At 42.3% G+C, this 18,760-nt stretch overlaps 1 protein-coding gene across 1 annotated transcript in view; it reads right to left on the bottom strand.

The window, feature by feature from the left end:
- The window catches only part of FSTL4 (follistatin like 4), a 1,598,383-nt gene that overhangs the window by 480,491 nt on the left and 1,099,132 nt on the right, over positions 1-18,760 (bottom strand). Inside the window, exon 5 of the mRNA XM_077266082.1 lies at positions 15,575-15,765. Coding sequence (XP_077122197.1) covers positions 15,575-15,765 — 191 coding nt within the window. The remainder of the gene's footprint in view (positions 1-15,574; positions 15,766-18,760) is intronic.

Genomic DNA, 18,760 nt, shown 5'->3' with positions numbered 1-18,760 from the left:
CACAAATAGACCAGCAAGTGATTAAACTAAGGACGAGCTCTAGGGAGATGGTAACTGGACTGATCGCAAATCTGAACCTATCCAACACAACTAGAGGTAGCCGGTGAACGTGCCTAAAAAATTCCTAGACGTCTCGAGCCAGCATGAGGAACTAGCTACCCCTAAAGAGAAAGAAGGACCTCGCTTGCCTCCAGAGAAATAATCCCCAAAGATATAGAAGCCCCCAACAAATATTAACGGTGAAGTAAGAAGAAGGCACATACATAGGGATGAAATCAGATTCAGCAAAAGAGGCCCACTAGTACTAGAAAGCAGAAAATAGAGCAGGGGTCTATGCGATCAATAAAAAACCCTTACAAAATATCCATCCTGAGATTTCAAGAACCCACACACCAACTAACGGTGTGTGGGGAGAAACTCAGCCCACTAGAGCAACCAGCAAGAGAGGGAATTGCATTTTAGCAAGCTGGAACAGAAAACATGATAAACACTGCTGATCAAAAAATTAGCAAACAAAACTTAGCTTGTCCTGGATGGACTGGGAGCAAGGTAGTCAGAAGGAATCTGAGTAGCACTGATTACATCGACAGCCGGCCACAAGTGGAAGTAAAACAGAGCTACATAGGAACCTCCCAGAGGATAACGAACCAGCTGATAGCCAGAGACCAGCAGGATAACAGACAAAGCCACCAGGGGGAGCCCAAAGCAAAAGTCACACCATACCACCAGTGACCACAAGAGGGAGCCTGAACACAGAGTTCTCAACACCCCCGCATCAGCAGGAGTAGCAAAACTACCAGCCTGACCACCACCAGCATGATCAAGCACATGGCAGCAAAGCACACGACTATGTGGGCCGACCCCCAGGTTTCAGGAACAGTGTCTGCAGGGGACACCACTGCTTCTTCCACTGTTTTGCGTAGAAGCCAATCCCCAGTCCACCATGCATGTGAAGATGCCTCTAGCCCTGCACCTGTTGTTGCCCACAGTCAAGCAGCACCATTATCAAGCCCCTCCACGTCCTTGTCCCAGCACAGCCTTCAGTTGTCTCTACCCCAGTCATTGGAACACAAGCAGAAATACGCAGTCAACGCCCCACAGGCCACAGTCCTAAATTCTAACATTTCTCTACTGCTTGCGCTTGAAATGTTGCCTTTTAGGCTCGCTGAGATGGAAGCTTTCTGCAACCTGATGGTGGCAGCAGTCCTAAGGTACTCGGTCCCTAGTTTCCACTATTCCTCCCAGTGTGCCGTACCGACATTACACCAGCATGTGTCCCACAACATTACCCATGCCCTCAACAATGCTGTTGCTGGGAAAGTCCAGCTAACCACGGACAAATGGACAAGTGCTCGTGGCCAGGGATGGTACATCTCACTGATGGCACACTGTTAACATAGTGAAAGCCGGGACCCAGTCAGACCTTGTGATGGAACACATGCTCCCCACGCCGAGGATTAGGGAACCTATGTCAATCAGGGTTGCCCCCACAGTCTACAGCTCCTGCAGCTCCTCCTCATATTCAGCCTCCATCTCTGTAATCAACACATCAGTCAGAAGCTGGAAGCACTGCAGCACTTCCTCAACATAGAGGCAACAGGCTGTGATGAAGCTAATCTGCATAGATGACAAACCGCACAATGCAGAAGAGTTGTGGACAGCGCTGAAAGAGCAGTCAGATATTTGGATGACACCCCCGAATCTACAGCCAGGCATGGTCATGTGTGACAATGGCCAGAACCTGGTGGCAGCTCTGAGGCAAATTGAGCTCACACACGTACCTTGCTTGGCCCATGTGCTTAACCTCGTAGTTCAACGTTTTCTGAAAAGCTACCCGGAGCTGCCTGATCTGCTAGTGAAAGTACGCCATCTGTCTGCCCATTTTAGAAAGTCAGCCAAAGCTTCAGCTGCCCTTGCCATGCTTCAGCAGCTTTTGCAGCTTCCGGCTCACCGACTGGTGTGTGAAGTCCCCCACGCGCTGGAACTCTACATATGGAACGCTGCATATGTTGGAAAGCATTTGTGAGCAGAAGAGGGCAGTTGTTGAATACCAACATCAGCAAGGCTATTGATATTCAGTTCAGACTCCACACAAAAGACCTCAGGAGTGGACATGGATGTCAGACATATGTACCATCCTACAAAACTTTGAGGACTGCACCAAGATAATGAGTGGCGATGACGCCATAATTAGCGTCACCATCCCACTTCTCAGCATTCTGAAAACATCTCTGCTCACAATTAAAGAGGATGCATTGTAGGCAGAGCACGAGGACATGAATCATGGAGTCATTCATGTGGATTACACTCAGCCCTGCCTCATGTCTTCCCAACATGGATTGGTAGGCAATGAGGAGGAGGAGGAAGAACAGGAGCTACTTTCATGCACTATGGACTGTACTACAAGCATAGCTGTCATACCATCTGTTCAGTGTGGATGGCCTGAGGACAAGGAGGAGGAGTATGAGGAGGAGGAGGACAGCATGGTCAGCTGTCCTGTTGGCGAGGACATGGAAGTCTTGCCTGTTAGCAGTCTGGCACGTATGGCTGACTTTATGTTGAGCTGCATTTCACGTGACCCCCGCATTATAAAAATGTTTGGTGACACTCATTATTGGTTGGTGACACTTCTAGACCCATGCTACAAGGACAACTTTAAATCTCTTCTTTCAGAGGCAGAGAGGTATACTAAAATGTTGCAGTACCAGAGGGCCCTTGTAACGGAATTACTTAGAAAATTTCCATGTGAGAACGCTGGCAGCAGACATCAGAGTTTGTTGTACAACCAAGGAGTCCAAGTGATAGAGACAGAAGTACAATCCAGCTCAGGCAGGGGAACAATTCTGTCAGTTCTGTCAGAGTGGGTTTTTAGAGCCACTGGTGGAATTATAACAGATAAGCACATCCGCCTGTCAACTGAAAATGTTGACAGGCTGACTCTTATAAAAATGAACAAGGGCTGGATTGGGAAAGACTTCTGTACACCACCAAGTGAAAACAGCAAAACATAACCTCTTATACATAGTGTTGAGCGATACCGTCCGATACTTGAAAGTATCGGTATCGGAAAGTATCGGCCGATACCGGCAAAGTATCGGATCTAATCCGATACCGATACCCGATACCAATACAAGTCAATGGGACTCAAGTATCAGACGGTATCCTTGATGGTTCCCAGGGTCTAAAGGAGAGGAAACTCTCCTTCAGGCCCTGGGATCCATATTAATGTGTAAAATAAAGAATTAAAATAAAAAATATTGCTATACTCACCTCTCCGACGCAGCGTGGACCTCACCGAGGGAACCGGCAGCGTTCTTTGCTTAAAATGCGCGCTTTTACTTCCTTCCGTGACGTCACGGCTTGTGATTGGTCGCGTGCCGCCCATGTGGCCGCGACGCGACCAATCACAGCAAGCCGTGACGTAATTTTCAGGTCCTCAATGCCTAATTCTAGGCATTCAGGAATTTAAAATTACGTTCCGGCTTGTGATTGGTCACGTCGCGGTCACATGGGCGAGGCGACCAATCACAAGCCGTGACGTCACGGGAGGCAGGAGACGCGCGCATTTTTAAAATTATGTCACGGCTTGTGATTGGTTGCGTGCCGCCCATGTGACCGCGACGCGACCAATCACAGCAAGCCGTGACGTAATTTCAGGTCCTGATGCCTATTTCTGCATTGAGGACCTGAAATTACGTCACGGCTTGCTGTGATTGGTCGCGTCGCGGTCACATGGGCGGCATGCAACCAATCACAAGCCGTGACGTAATTTTAAAAATGCGCGCGTCTCCTGCCTCCCGTGACGTCACGGCTTGTGATTGGTCGCGTCGCCCATGTGACCGCGACGCGACCAATCACAAGCCGGAACGTAATTTTAAATTCCTGAATGCCTAGAATTAGGCATTGAGGACCTGAAAATTATGTCACGGCTGCTATGATTGGTCGCGTCGCGGCCACATGGGCGGCACGCGACCAATCACAAGCCGTGACGTCACGGAAGGAAGTAAAAGCGCGCATTTTAAGCAAAGAACGCTGCCGGTTCCCTCGGTGAGGTCCAAGCTGCGTCGGAGAGGTGAGTATAGCAATATTTTTTATTTTAATTCTTAATTTTACACATTAATGTTGTTTCGATACCGATACCCGATACCACAAAAGTATCGGATCTCGGTATCGGAATTCCGATACCCGCAAATATCGGCCGATACCCGATACTTGCGGTATCGGAATGCTCAACACTACTTATACATTCTCTTTTTTGGGGAGGTGTATTCTCATGCACCTGTTCACAACCACACATTGGTATACGCTTCCAGATTTGGTCCATTTGTTGTTATCCTCCTTCTTAGGGTACATTTCCACTGGCGAGGAAAACGGACAAGTGCAATCCGATTAAAAATCGGATTGCACTCGGACCAATGTTATTCAATAGGTGTCTTTTCATTTGCGCTTTTTTTCTCAGCCGAAATCGGACTGCGAAAAAAATCACAGCCTGCTGCGATTTGCTGCGAGTCTCGGACGAGACTTGCCAATGCAAGTCAATGGGTGCGAGAAAAAAATCGCACAGCACTCGCACCATGCGAGTTCTGTCCGATTTTTACGCACCAGTGTCCTTTGAAAAGCCGGCAATTCAGCGCGGTGTACAGTTAAATCACACTGACAGGTTAGACTAGACTAGATATATACACATAGTCAGTGAGACACCTATATATGTATATTTATATTTAATGCAGCGCCAGATAGCATAAAAGCCGCTAATTCAATTGCCGGCTGTTGCTCTCTCCTTCACAAACCCGACATGATATGAGACATGGTTTACATACAGTAAACCATCTCATATCCCCTTTTTTTTGCATATTCTACACTACTAATGTTAGTAGTGTGTATGTGCAAAATTTGGCCGCTGTAGCTGCTCAAATAAAGGGTTAAATGGCGGAAAAAATTGGCGTGGGCTCCCGCGCAATTTTCTCCGCCAGAGTGGTAAAGCCAGTGACTGAGGGCAGATATTAATAGCCAGGAGAGGGTCCATGGTTATTGGCCCCCCGTGGCTAAAAACATCTGCCCCCAGCCACCCCAGAAAAGGCACATCTGGAAGATGCGCCTATTCTGGCACTTGGCCACTCTCTGCCCACTCCCTGTAGCGGTGGGATATGGGGTAATGAAGGGTTAATGCCACCTTGCTATTGTAAGGTGACATTAAGCCAGATTAATAATGGAGAGGCGTCAATTATGACACCTATCCATTATTAATCCAATTGTATGAAAGGGTTAAAAAACACACACACATGATTTAAAAGTATTTTAATGAAATAAACACAGCGGTTGTTTTAATAATTTATTGCTCTCTCAATCCATCAGCAACACCCTCGCTTGGCAAAATAATAAACGCACACGATACATACCCTCAGCTGAACTGTCACGTCCAACGAGGTAATCCATCTGAAGGGGTTAACTAATATTACAGGCACGAGCTGCGATAAACCACTCGCTCGTGCCTGTAATCCCCGGGTGCTGAAAGGAAAGCTGGATCTGTACTTACATTGAGTCGCGGTGATGCGCCCCTGCTGGATGTTCTCATGAACTGCAGCCTGGGAACTTTTTCCCACACTCCAGGTCATATGAGGACATCCACCAGGGGGCGCATCACCGCGACTGAAGGAAATGTAGGTCAATGACCTATATTTCATTCATTCGCCGGGGATTACAGGCACGGAGCACAGCTGCATTTGCAGGGCTCCTGCCTGTAAAATATTTTAACCCCTTCAGATGGATTACTTCGTGGGACGTGACGGTTCAGCTGAGGGAATGTATCTTGTGCGTTTATTATTTTGCCAAGCGAGGGTGTTGCTGATGGATTGAGAGAGCAATAAATTATTAAAACAACCGCTGTGTTTATTTCATTAAAATACTTTTAAATCATGTGTGTGTATGTTTTTTAACCCTTTCATACAATTGGATTAATAATGGATAGGTGTCATAATTGACGCCTCTCCATTATTAATCTGGCTTAATGTCACCTTACAATAGCAAGGTGACATTAACCCTTCATTACCCCATATCCCACCGCTACAGGGAGTGGGAAGAGAGTGGCCAAGTGCCAGAATAGGCGCATCTTCCAGATGTGCCTTTTCTGGGGTGGCTGGGGGCAGATGTTTGTAGCCAGGGAGGGCCAATAACCATGGACCCTCTCCTGGCTATTAATATCTTCCCTCAGTCACTGGCTTTACCATTCTGGCGGAGAAAATTGCGCGGGAGCCCACGCCAATTTTTTCCGCCATTTAACCCTTTATTTTAGCAGCTACAGCGCTGAAATTTTGCACATACACACTACTAACATTAGTAGTGTGGAATATGCAAAAAAAATGGGGATATGAGATGGTTTACTGTATGTAAACCATGTCTCATATCCTGTCGGGTTTGTGAAGGAGAAGGAAAAAGCCGTCAATTGAATTAGAGGCTTTTAAGCTATCTAGCGCTGCATTAAATATAAATATACATATATAGGTGTCTCACTGACATGTATATATGTATATATACACATTCTATGTGCATATATCTACTCTATTCTAACCTGTCAGTGTGATTTTACTGTACACGGCGCTGAATTGCCGGCTTTTCAAAGGACACTGGTGCGTAAAAATTGGACAGCAATACGGATGTCATACTGATGTCATACGGATGATGCGATTAAAAATCGCATTGCACTCGCATGACACTCGCATGACAATCGCATACGTTACATCCGTTTTTTCGGTCCAGATTATGGACCGATTTGTCTCTCGCCAGTGGAAATGTACCCTTAGCCTCATCCTCATCATCAACAAATAGCAGAACAAATAGTAGAACACCAGAGTGAACAGATTCCGTAATGCCAAAGTCACAATTTTTTGTGCAAGGGTGTTTTACAAATTGGAAACCAAAACAAATGTTACTCCCACAGGGGGAAATGTCATAAAAAAGAGATGTACGTCTGTTATTCCAATTTATTCTTATATTTTAAATTTTCCCTATCTCTGGACAGTCCTATAATGAGGTAGTGTATACCTCTACAATACAAAATAATTAAAATACTTTTATATTATATTTTTATTTATAGCCTTGTCTCTGAGCTGTTGCTAGGAAGAAACATATCTCGTTGGACACATTCTGGCTTCAAATCTATGAAACTGTGTTCGTCCCTCTCTTTTGTTATTTACTTTCATCGGTAGATTCATATTTTTTATGTATTTGTTTTATTTCATTATGCTTTGTCTTTATGTCTCTTCATTCTCCACCACTAGATCACCAGACTTAATGTTTTCTGTGCTGCTACAGACAGTGAATTTTTTGGTAAGGGTGTCTATGATGCCCATAGTATATTTTTAAAAAATTTAACCCATATGGGGAAATATTTGTCAGCTGATACACTTAGTGTATGGGCATTACAAGTCTAGGAGACCCGCTCCTTTAAATTGGGCCTAGTTTTTAATGAGGCCTTCCTCCACCTCTCATCATTTTCCACCACTAGATTACCAGGGTTTACGTCTTCTGTGCTGCTGCAGACAGTCAATTTTTTGGAAAGGGTGTCTATGATGCACATAGTATAGTTTTAAAAAATGTACCCCCTTGGGGAAATGTTTGTCAGCCCATGCACTGCGTGTATGGGCATTACGAGTCTAGGAGACACACTCCTTTGTAATGGGACAGTTTTTTTATGAAGCCCTCCTCCATGTTTCTTCCAAAGGGGATTGGGGGCGTGCAAATTTGGGTCAAGGCGGAACTTGCATTCAATGCATAATGAAACAGTATGGCAGGACCAATTGAAGAATGTGAAGTGGGTTTTCCTATGGCCATCCAGTACCTGGGTGCAAAGGCTTATTGGGGTTCATATGACTTGGTAGCAGGGCAGTCCTTGCAGGTAATACATAAGAAAACAGTATGGTAGGACCAACTGAAGAATGTGGTGGGTTTTCCTGTAGCCATCCACTATCTGAGTTCAAAGGCTTATTGGGGTGCACATAACTTGATAGTAGGGCAGGCCTTGCAATCAATGCAACATTTTTTCAGGAAACCCTCCTGTACCTCTTGTGAAAGGGGTATTGTGGTGCATTGTAATTGTTGGCAGCCCAGCCACTCACTTCATAGGCAATAACAGCATAGGAGACGCACTGTTTAATAATGGCCCTTTAAGAATATTAATAACTCCTGATGCCCCTCTAAAAATAGGCTTTGTGACTTTAAGAGTCCCTCCTTCATAAATGAAACAAGATGTGTCTCCTTATGTGTGACACACCACATGGACAGCTAGGGTTGTTAAATGTTACAATGACATTTCCTGGTGAATGCATTTGTATTGGTTGAAAGCAATGTTCAAGTTGAAAAACGCATCAAAAACGCTGCGTGTGAACAAAGCACAAGTGGTGGAGGAACATTTTGGTCTGGGGTTAATTATTTTGCCTTATATACAAGTCATTACCCTGGAAAGGATGTACCTTAACATATTTTACAGCAAAATCCATTTTGGTTTTGTTTTTGTATGTTTTTTGGTGCACCTGTAAAAATGGCGTGAAACTCTGACAACATTGCTTACAGCTGTGACCTTGGTGTCAGAAATGCTTCCAGGGGTGATCCTCATGATGTTCCCATGTCATTTGAGCAGTGTTTCCATCATTTTCAGATGTTTTTAGACCTTAAAAGGACCCCGGGGGGATCGCGGTACAAATATTCTTCTTTCCCATAGACTTACATAGGGCTCGTTGCTCGGGTCGAGTAGCCGAGTATTCCAATTTGCACAACCTGAGGAACGAGCACCCGAGCATTTTAGTGCTCACTCATCACTAGACAAACCACAATTGATTGTAGTTTATCCTGATGAAGATGTGTGTCACTTCGAAAAGCGACTAATAAAAAGCATTTCAACTATTCCAATCTCCTACTCATCTTTGGACTACTGGCAGTGCAGATTTTAACCACTCATCTCCAGTCTAACAAGTTTCTATAGAATTTTATAACATTGGTCCATGGAAATAAAAAAAATATATATTTTTATCACTAAATTGTCACATTGGCTGCAATTTTTTTATTTTCTCAAGTGATTTTGGGTAAAAATAGGCCACATCATTTGCTACACAATTTCTCCAGAACATGGTGAAACTGTTTGGCCATATGGTAGAGATTAGAAGGAAGAAGTGTTATTTGACTTTTGGAACATGTATTTTGCTGGAATAGTTTGTGAGTGCCATTTGCAGAGCCTTAGGTGAAAAAGCAGCAGAAAAACAGGAAAAGGGATCTCATTTTGCAAATTATACACCTCTGCAAATTCATCTGCAAGTGAAAGACTATTTTGATCCTATCAGTGTTTTTCAGAAATGGAGCGTATGTTGCATAGGGAAAATTAAAAACAAACAACTTTAGTGCCAAATACATAGTGCCCAGTTTGTGCTTCTGAAGATACAGTCTAAGGGCTCATGCGAGTATAATCCAATTTTTCACTCCTAGCATTCGACTAAAATCCGAATGTAGTACGATTGCTATCTGATTGCAATGCAATTTTAACATGAGCTTTTACATAGAAAAATTCTATGTTATTTACACATTGTAAGAATATTTTATTTGAAAACTATCACAAACACATATACAGTTGTGCACAAAAGTTTACATACCCTGGCAGAATTTTTGCTTTCTTGACCTTTTTTTCAGAGAATATGAATGATAACACCAAAACTTTTTCCCCACTCATGGTTAGTGGTTGGGTGAAGCCATTTATTGTCAAACTACTGTGTTTTCTCTTTCAAAATCATAATGACAACCAAAAACATCCAAATGACCCTGATCAAAAGTTCACATACCTTATTTCTTAATACTGTGTCTTGCCCCTCTAACATCAATGACAGCTTGAAGTCTTTTGTGGTAGTTGTGAATGAGGTTCTTTATTTTCTCAGATGGTAAAGCTGCCCACTCTTCTTGGCAAAAAACCTCCAATTCCTGTAAATTCCTGGGCTGTCTAGCATGAACTGCGCGCTTGAGATCTCCCCAGAGTGGCTCAATGATATTGAGGTCAGGAGAGTGAGATGGCCACTCCAGAACCTTCACTTTGTTCTGCTGTAGTCATTCACAGGTCGACTTAGCCTTGTGTTTTGGATCGTTGTCATCTTGAAACATCCATGTACGTCACATGCGCAGTTTCCAGGCTGATGAGTGCAAATTTCTTTGTGGCATTTGCGCAGTAATGGCTTTCTTCTGTCAAATGGACCATGCAGCCCATTTTTCTTCAAGTGCCTCCTTGTTGTGCATCTTGAAACAGCCACAACGCTAGCTGTCAGAGAGTTCTATATTTAAGTAAATGTTATTTGTGGGGTTTTTTTTGCATCCCGAACAATTTTACTGGCAGTTGTGATGACATTTTTGTTAGCCTATCTGACCGTAATTTTGATTTTACAGAACCCCTGATTTTCCATTTGTTAATCACAGCATTATTTGGAACATGTGAGTGCGGTTCCTATTAGGATGCGAAACCTGGAAGCATTTAACTATTTATGCTAATTCACTTGTATTTTGCACAATATCTGAGATATGTCATTGTAATAATGATATTTTATGAATGGTCACTTAGCACTTTTTATATTTTCTGTATACATTATATACTTTTTAATATTTTGTAACTAATTGATATACTGAATTGATGAATTGAGCACTCATATATACCTGCATTTTGGTAATGTTTATTGCTTGAGAAAGGATTGTATTTGAAACGTTGCCATGCCATTTGGGCATTAAACATCACTTTTTTGGAAGTCTGCTGAGCTGTTTCCCCTTTTTCTTTTATCATCTTAAGGAGCATTTTGTGACTGCTGTCTGGGGATGTGCGCACATTGTAAAGGTATTTTGTCTAGTGCCTATAAACGTGTGCCCAGGCCTCCTCGGCAAGGTATCCAAAATTTGCCCAAATCCAAATCCAGACAACCATAAAAAGGAAGGCAGCACTCCCTAAAATTCAAGGTGAATAAAGGTGGACTTTATTCAAATCCACTTAGCACGGCTACGTTTCGGCTCACACTGAGTCTTTGTCACACAGTGCTGTGTGCTGTGGCAATATCCATAGCCCCTTCTAGGCTATTAATGTCAGCCCACAGCTGTCTGCCTAGCCTTTGCTGGTTAATAAATATAGGTGACCCTATGTAATTTTTTTTTGGGGGGGTCCACCATTTTAATAGCCTGCAAAGGCTAAGTGTACAGCTGTGAGCTGATATCAAAAGCATGTGAAGCTCCATGTGTACTACCTCTTTCCCAGGCTATAAACATCTGCCCCAAGCCATCAGCTTTCCCTCTACTGGTTAAGAAAATTATGCGGGAGACCACGACTTTTTTTTCAGAAATATAATCTTTTACTAATTAAATACATGTACAGTAATCTGCACACACACACTAATTATATATGTCAATGACATCTATATATCTATCTATTCTATGTGTATTCTATATATCCTATTCTATCGGCTCCTGCTGTGATTTTACTGTACAAGGCTGCTGAATTGCTGGCTTTTTATATATATATATATATATATATATATATATATATATATATATATATATAGGGAAAGAAAAAAAGAAACAACCAGCACTCCTAATGTGAACACGTGCACGCTGCAAACTGCATAATATAGATTCTGCCCGTGCCTATTACGGGCACATGTCAGCTGTTCAAGACAGCTGACATGTCCCAGCTTTGATGCGGGCTCCCCGCCGGAGCCCGCATCAAAGCGGGGCTTCTGACCTCGGACGTACTATCCCGTCCGAGGTCAGAAAGGGGTTAAAGAACCTAGAATATAAGACATATTTTCAGTTGTTTCACACTTTTTTGTTAAGTATATAATTCTACATGTGTTAATTCATAGTTTTGATGCCTTCAGTGTGAATGTACAATTTTCATAGTCATGAAAATACAGAAAAATCTTTGAATGAGAAGGAGTGTCCAAACTTTTGGTCTGTACTGTATATATACACTTGTGTTCAAAAGTTTATATACCCAGGCAAAATGTTTTATTTCCTGGCCTTTTCTCAGAGAATGTGAATGATGACACCAAAACTTTTTCTCCACTCATGGATAGTGGCTGGTTGGAGCCATTTATAGTCAAACTACTGGATTTTCTCTTTTTGAATCATAATTCTTTCCTGTCCAGCCCCCTATGTGATTTTACTGTATGCGGCGGATGAATTGCCGGCTTTTCAAAAGATCAATGTGCTATGCCATTTTTTGCTGCAATTTTTATTTAAGTACGATTTCAGCTGACAAAAAAATCGCAGATGAGATGTAACCCATTGAGCAACATTGGTCAGAGTGCAATCTGACTTCTTACTAGACTGCACTGGTCCATTTTTCTCACAAATGAGTATTACCCTTAGGCGACGTTCACACGTTTAGTATTTGGTCAGTATTTTACATCATTACTAGTGTTGAACGATACCGTCCGATACTTGAAAGTATCGGTATCGGAAAGTATCAGCCGATACCGGCAAAGTATCGGATCTAATCCGATACCGATACCCGATACCCATACAAGTCAATGGGACACCAAGTATCGGACGGTATCCTGTATGGCTCCCAGGGTCTGAAGGAGAGGAAACTCTCCTTCAGGCCCTGGGATCCATATCAATGTGTAAAAGAAAGAATTAAAATAAAAAATAGGGATATACTCACCCTCCGACGCAGCCTGGACTTTACCGCCGTAACCGGGAGCCGTTGTACCTAAGAATGCGCGCTTGAAGGGCCTTAGATGAGGTCACTGCGCTCTGATTGGTCCGTAGCGGTCGCGTGACCGCTACGCGACCAATCACAAAGCAGTGACGTCACCTAAGGTCTTTCAAGCTCTTGAAATACCTTAGAAGACGTCCGCAGCTTCTGATTGGTCGCGTAGCGGTCGCGTGACAGCTACGCGACCAATCACAAAGCAGTGACGTCTTCTAAGGTATTTCAAGCGCTTGAAAGACCTTAGGTGACATCACTGCTTTTTGATTGATCGCGTAGCGGTCACGCGACCGCTACGGACCAATCAGAGCGCAGTGACCTCATCTAAGGCCCTTCAAGCGCGCATTCTTAGGTACAACGGCTCCCGGTTACGGCGGTAAAGTCCAGGAGCCGCCGGAGAGGTGAGTATATCCCTATTTTTTATTTTAATTCTTTATTTTACACATTCATATTAATCCCGATACCGATTCCCGATACCACAAAAGTATCGGATCTCGGTATCGGAATTCCGATACCCGCAAGTATCGGCCGATACCCGATACTTGTGGTATCGGAATGCTCAACACTAATCATTACTTATTATTCAAAAACTTTTTATTTATATTTTTCTGTAACAGAATGAATAAAAATCAGCAATTCGGGTTTATATAGGCAGTTCATTGTGTTGTACAAGTTACCAGACAGATTTGTTCTTCTGGGTCAGTATGATTGCAATGATACCAGATTTATATAGGTTTTTATGCTTTCTTGCTTTTGGACACTAAAAACTATTTTTTACTACAAATTATTAGTTTTGCCATCGCCATATTCTGATACCAGTAAATTTTTGTTATTCTGGCATCAGTGAGTACAGAGGGCTTTTTTTTGCAATATGAGATACGTTTCTGAGTGATGCCACTTTTTAATGTACAACTTTTTGATCTCTTTTATAATTATTGTTTTGACCTCTAATGGTGAAAAAGCTGGATTGTTGGCATGTTTTTTTTTATGGTGATAAATAAATAACAGGGACAAATAATGTGGCCATTTCAATCATAGACGGCATCATTTCGGATACGCCGATACAAAATAGAGTGATCAGCATAAATTATTACACCCCCTTTGAAAAGTTTAAAATTTGAATCAATATCTCACTGAACATAAGAGCAATTTCCCAAATATTGATGAGAAAGAGCTTCATAGAATGTTGCTTTTATACCGTAACATGAAATTAAGATTAAAAATATAAATTTCATTACAAAATCTTCAGTTTTACTTAATTTGTTGATGCAAATGTGAATAAAGTCCACATCAAAAACTACTACAACTTGTATTTTGCATGACATCCATGGGTTTAAGGTAGCAGCAAGTCTTCTAGGCATGAAATGAAGAAGTTGGCGATGTATTGCAACATCTATTTTTTCTTGTCTTCAAGCTAGACCCGTTTTAGAGCCTGGAGATGATGCTCAACTTGTCTCTTTAGAATTCCCTATAGGGGTTCAATTGGGTTCAGATCAGGGCCCATACGGTGGTGGCAGCATCCTTATGTATAGCTGCATGCATGCTCCTGATATCGGGGAGCTACATTTCATTGATTATATCAATTCACTGTATTCTGTCAGCTCAATATTAGTTTCCGCCATCTACATCAGTGTAGTTGCTTGTGTTTTTAGATCATTGCTCTGTTAACTAGTCTGCAGCAGAGCTCAACAGTACTACACTTCATTCTCTGTCTCCACAATGTAGAAAATTAATACTAAGCAGTACAGAGCTGAGACACGAATGACTGAGCTTTGATTGATACCTGTAACAGACAAATTAGTCATTTGAAAATGATAATGCTGTAATGCTGCTTTGTTGGTGCATACAGCAGAAGAATATGGATTAAGGAAGTTGGAATTCAACTGCCAAGTCAATCCTTTCATTTTTTTAGATAAGAATCATTAGTTAACGACTCTCTCAAAGGGAACACAGGAACATTCAGCTGAGTTGAGTATTCCTGTATATGGGGAAATCATGAGTGATAGCTCTCTAATGCATATAGAGGACTTTAGTCAAATAGCGCAACATTTTTTGTAGCCTTTTTGCATATCAGGAGAAAAGACTTGAAGCCCCATTTCAAATTGCTGTATAACAAAACACATTTTTATTTTTTTCTCTTTAAATTTGTAGTCCTCACAATAACAGAAATGACTAAATAAGGAAGGCAATAAAGTTTTGCAAACGACCTTAAACAAGGTCAAGATTAAATTAATTTTGGAATGCATTTTGTTTTGCTAGAATTTAGAAAATAGTGTTTAAGTGAATCCTTTTCAAGACATTGAAACTGTTCTAGGCGAAAAATACATGTTTTGCATGCTTATACATTAATTTAATAGCAACAGCAGGTACAAAATCAAAATAGGCCTGTTCTCCTATGATTACAACATTTTCAGAAATCTCTAGCTTGAATCACTGAGCTGGGAATTGAAGAACAAAAACAAGATAAAACAGAAAGTTCCTTTAGCTGTTCCTTGAATATTAAAATGATTTGTTGGGATACTGGTCATATTGCCTTGTATAATTTTAATGCAAAATATGTTTGCTAAATATGTATATTCAGGGAGCAAAGAGGCTTTGAGACATATTAATCAATATAGTTGGGAAAAAAGATGCTCTTTGGATTGCAAAGCAGTTTAACATGTTCTTAGATACAACCTTTCCCCTCCCAAAGCATTTCAAAAAGTGATATTCTCAATTCTAGACATAAAGCTTCTTTTCTTCCTCTTGTTAAAATGGCAGTTGTTTTTCTCACATGAAATCTACTGTGTTAAATTCAATTTACACTTTGAAAGAAAAATGTGATTCATTTCATAATTCCATTTTTATACCCACCTGAGCCAATTCTGAACTGTCCAGGTGACCATCAATGTTTATATCCAAATAGTTAAACATATCTTCTACTAGTGCTCGTTTTTGAGAAATGTTATCCTCCAGAGGGCTACTTTCTTGCTTCTTCCGATTAGCCTGAAGATCGAGAAGAATGTTTTTGAGGCGGTTGTAGTCAGCCATGGTGCAAGTATCCCCTAAGAGAGATGAAGAGAATTCGAGCACTGAAATTAAGTATTTACTTGCACAGTATTACTAAAGCATGAAAAAAGGGGTTTTAAAAAAGTGAATAAATTGAGGAAACAGCACAAAATAGCAAAAATAATCTGTACTTATCTAATAAATCAGATGTAATTTTGGCACCAATGCCTTGGTGCTCCCTGCTGGTCTATGTTGCACTTGACAACTGTAGAAAATCACTGGATTAACAAGACTAAGGCATCATAACTATAGTACAGTAAGCAACCACAGGGGGAATCACAAGCCAAAGTGTTATGCTGCAATCAAGGATTTATCATGCAAGCATAGGTTTATTTTATGCCATTTTCTCCCAAGAGATCAATTTTCTCCCCCACCTTCCAATAGGTGGTACTAGAGTTCTAATTCTCTTCCTCTCTGAAGAGACAATTTGTATAATTAGCATATTTCCCAGAGGAGCATTGCGGCTTTAAGTCTCCTCATCTCGGCATGCTTAGCATGTCAATCTCCGCAAGGAGAAATGCTACTTCATGGATATCTCCCCCTCCTGGAAAACCCATTTGGTCTCGATCTGGGTAACTTAATGTAGGAGACAATTAGGCCACAGCTATCACGGGCACTCAGAACTTGAATAATTGGGATGGAGAGGAGGTGTGGTATCTTTCACACCTATCAGTTCTGATTTCCCTGTCTGTAGGCTACCTTTACATGTTTTGAAGACTCTTTGTAGAAAAATGTTTCTAGTATAAATTAGTAAGCATTTGGGAAGAGGAGAAATATCACACTATGTCTTTCATAGTGTACATGTTAGACTAATTTAAAGTAGAGGGGGTGTGGTCATGTTACAGGCTCCCTATATTAGTGTGCACTTTTTGTATCTTTTGCAGTAAAAAAAATTCCTACTAATGTTAAAGCAGAAGGATGACACTGCAGCATTATATCTTCAATGGTGTCTGAAAAGAATCATGCTGTTGCATATGACTGTCACAATTCCACTGTTCATTGTATCTTGGATGCATTGGTTTACAGCTCAGTCATCCAATCTGGTGCAGGGGCATGGTGAGCTGTTGATATTTTTAGTGACTGCCCAGCCAACCAATCTGAGACTGGGAGGTGCTCAGCTCACGTCAAGTGCTCCCTGTTCCCTTGATTCCTCAGTTACTTAACTGAGCTATCTGACCCATATAGCTGCTAGTTGTAGCCTTCACCTCTGTGTGGCTTGTTCCTCTGTGTCTTGTTCTCAGCATTCTGACTTTCTGATACTTTGTTGCTGGACACTGGACTTTCCTGTTGACTGCAAGTTTATATGGCTCTTTTGCTATGATCTGCTATCTTCCTGGTATTCTGACCTCGAATTGTTGCCTATCTCCTCCTATGATTCTTCCTTCTGTTTATGACGTACCCTCCTGGTTCTTGACCTCGGACTCCTTGACTACCCTAACTCTCAGATTGTCAGTGAGAAATGACTTAGTGTCACAATAACAATTTAAATATTACATTGTTTTATCTGATAGAACAGTAAAACTGCAGCCAATCAGTAGCTGCTGATAGGCTATAATGCTCATGTGGCATAAACAATGTCACAAGATTGCTGGTGGACACAGCATTTATAGGAGAAGAGTTGTGCTTGTTCAGGAGGCAATTTTGCTTGCTTCTTTTATTATTAAGCACACTGACTGGCATTCAAAAGAGGCTGTCCAGTACTAAACAAATCATTTAAAGGGTTTATCAGGGTCTATTTTTTCTATGGGGCTAAGCATTTGCTAACTATCTGCCTGTTCTTCAGTGCAATGATCTCTCTCAGGCTAGAATGGTCATGTACCACTCTCGGCAGTGTTTCTCCCACTTTCTGTGACATCACATCGACAGTCCCCTCTCTTCCCCTCTGCTCTGTTGGAGTGTCACTTTTAATGTCTTGTTGATTGACAACTGGCCCAGTCTAAAGCATTGGGGAGTCAGCTGTCAATCAACATGATGTCAGCAGTGATGCCCCATCAATAGAGTGTATTTGAAGGAACTGTTCTGTCAAACTGATGTCACAGGAAGTAGGAGAATCACCGGTACATGACCAGTTGGGAGAGTGTGTCTCATGGCTAGTGTTGAGCGATACCATCCGATACTTGAAAGTATCGGTATCGGAAAGTATCGGCCGATACCGGCAAAGTATCGGATCCAATCCGATACCGATACCCGATACCAATACAAGTCAATGGGACTCAAGTATCGGACGGTATTCCTGATGGTTCCCAGGGTCTGAAGGAGAGGAAACTCTCCTTCAGACCCTGGGATCCATATAAATGTGTAAAATAAAGAATTAAAATAAAAAATATTGCTATACTCACCTGTCCGACGCAGCCTGGACCTCAGCGAGGGAACCGGCAGCGTTGTTTGTTTAAAATTTGCGCTTTTACTTGGTTACGTGAAGTCCCGGCTTGTGATTGGTCAGGGCGGCCATGTTGCCGGGACGCGGACCAATCACAGCAAGCCGTGACGAAATTACGTCACGGCTTGCTGTGATTGGTCCGCGTCCCGGCAACATGGCCGCCATTAACCAATCACAAGCCGTGACGTCATGGGAGGCTGGACACGCGCGCATTTTAAAATGGGCGCGTGTCCAGCCTCCCGTGACGTCCCGGCTTGTGATTGGTTGCGGCGCGGTCAACCAATCACAAGCCGGGAGGCTGGACACGCGCGCATTTTAAAATGCGTTTTAAAATGCGCGCGTGTCCAAATTGTACACTTATTTATATGTATACAGAAGTATGATGTTTTCAACCCTGTAGTTTGGCTTAGCTTGGCACTTTTTGATGTATTGCGAGGCTCAGGTCTTGATTGTGAGCTTGGTACACACTTGTGATTGGTTGACCGCGCCGCAACCAATCACAAGCCGGGACGTCACGGCAGGCTGGACACGCGCCCATTTTAAAATGCGCGCGTGTCCAGCCTCCCGTGACGTCCCGGCTTGTGATTGGTTGCATCGCGGTCAACCAATCA

This window comes from Ranitomeya variabilis, chromosome 5, assembly GCF_051348905.1.
Source record: "Ranitomeya variabilis isolate aRanVar5 chromosome 5, aRanVar5.hap1, whole genome shotgun sequence".
NCBI lineage: Eukaryota > Metazoa > Chordata > Amphibia > Anura > Dendrobatidae > Ranitomeya > Ranitomeya variabilis.
Note: the sequence above shows the minus strand (reverse complement) of the source record. Positions and strands in the feature narration are given on the sequence as shown.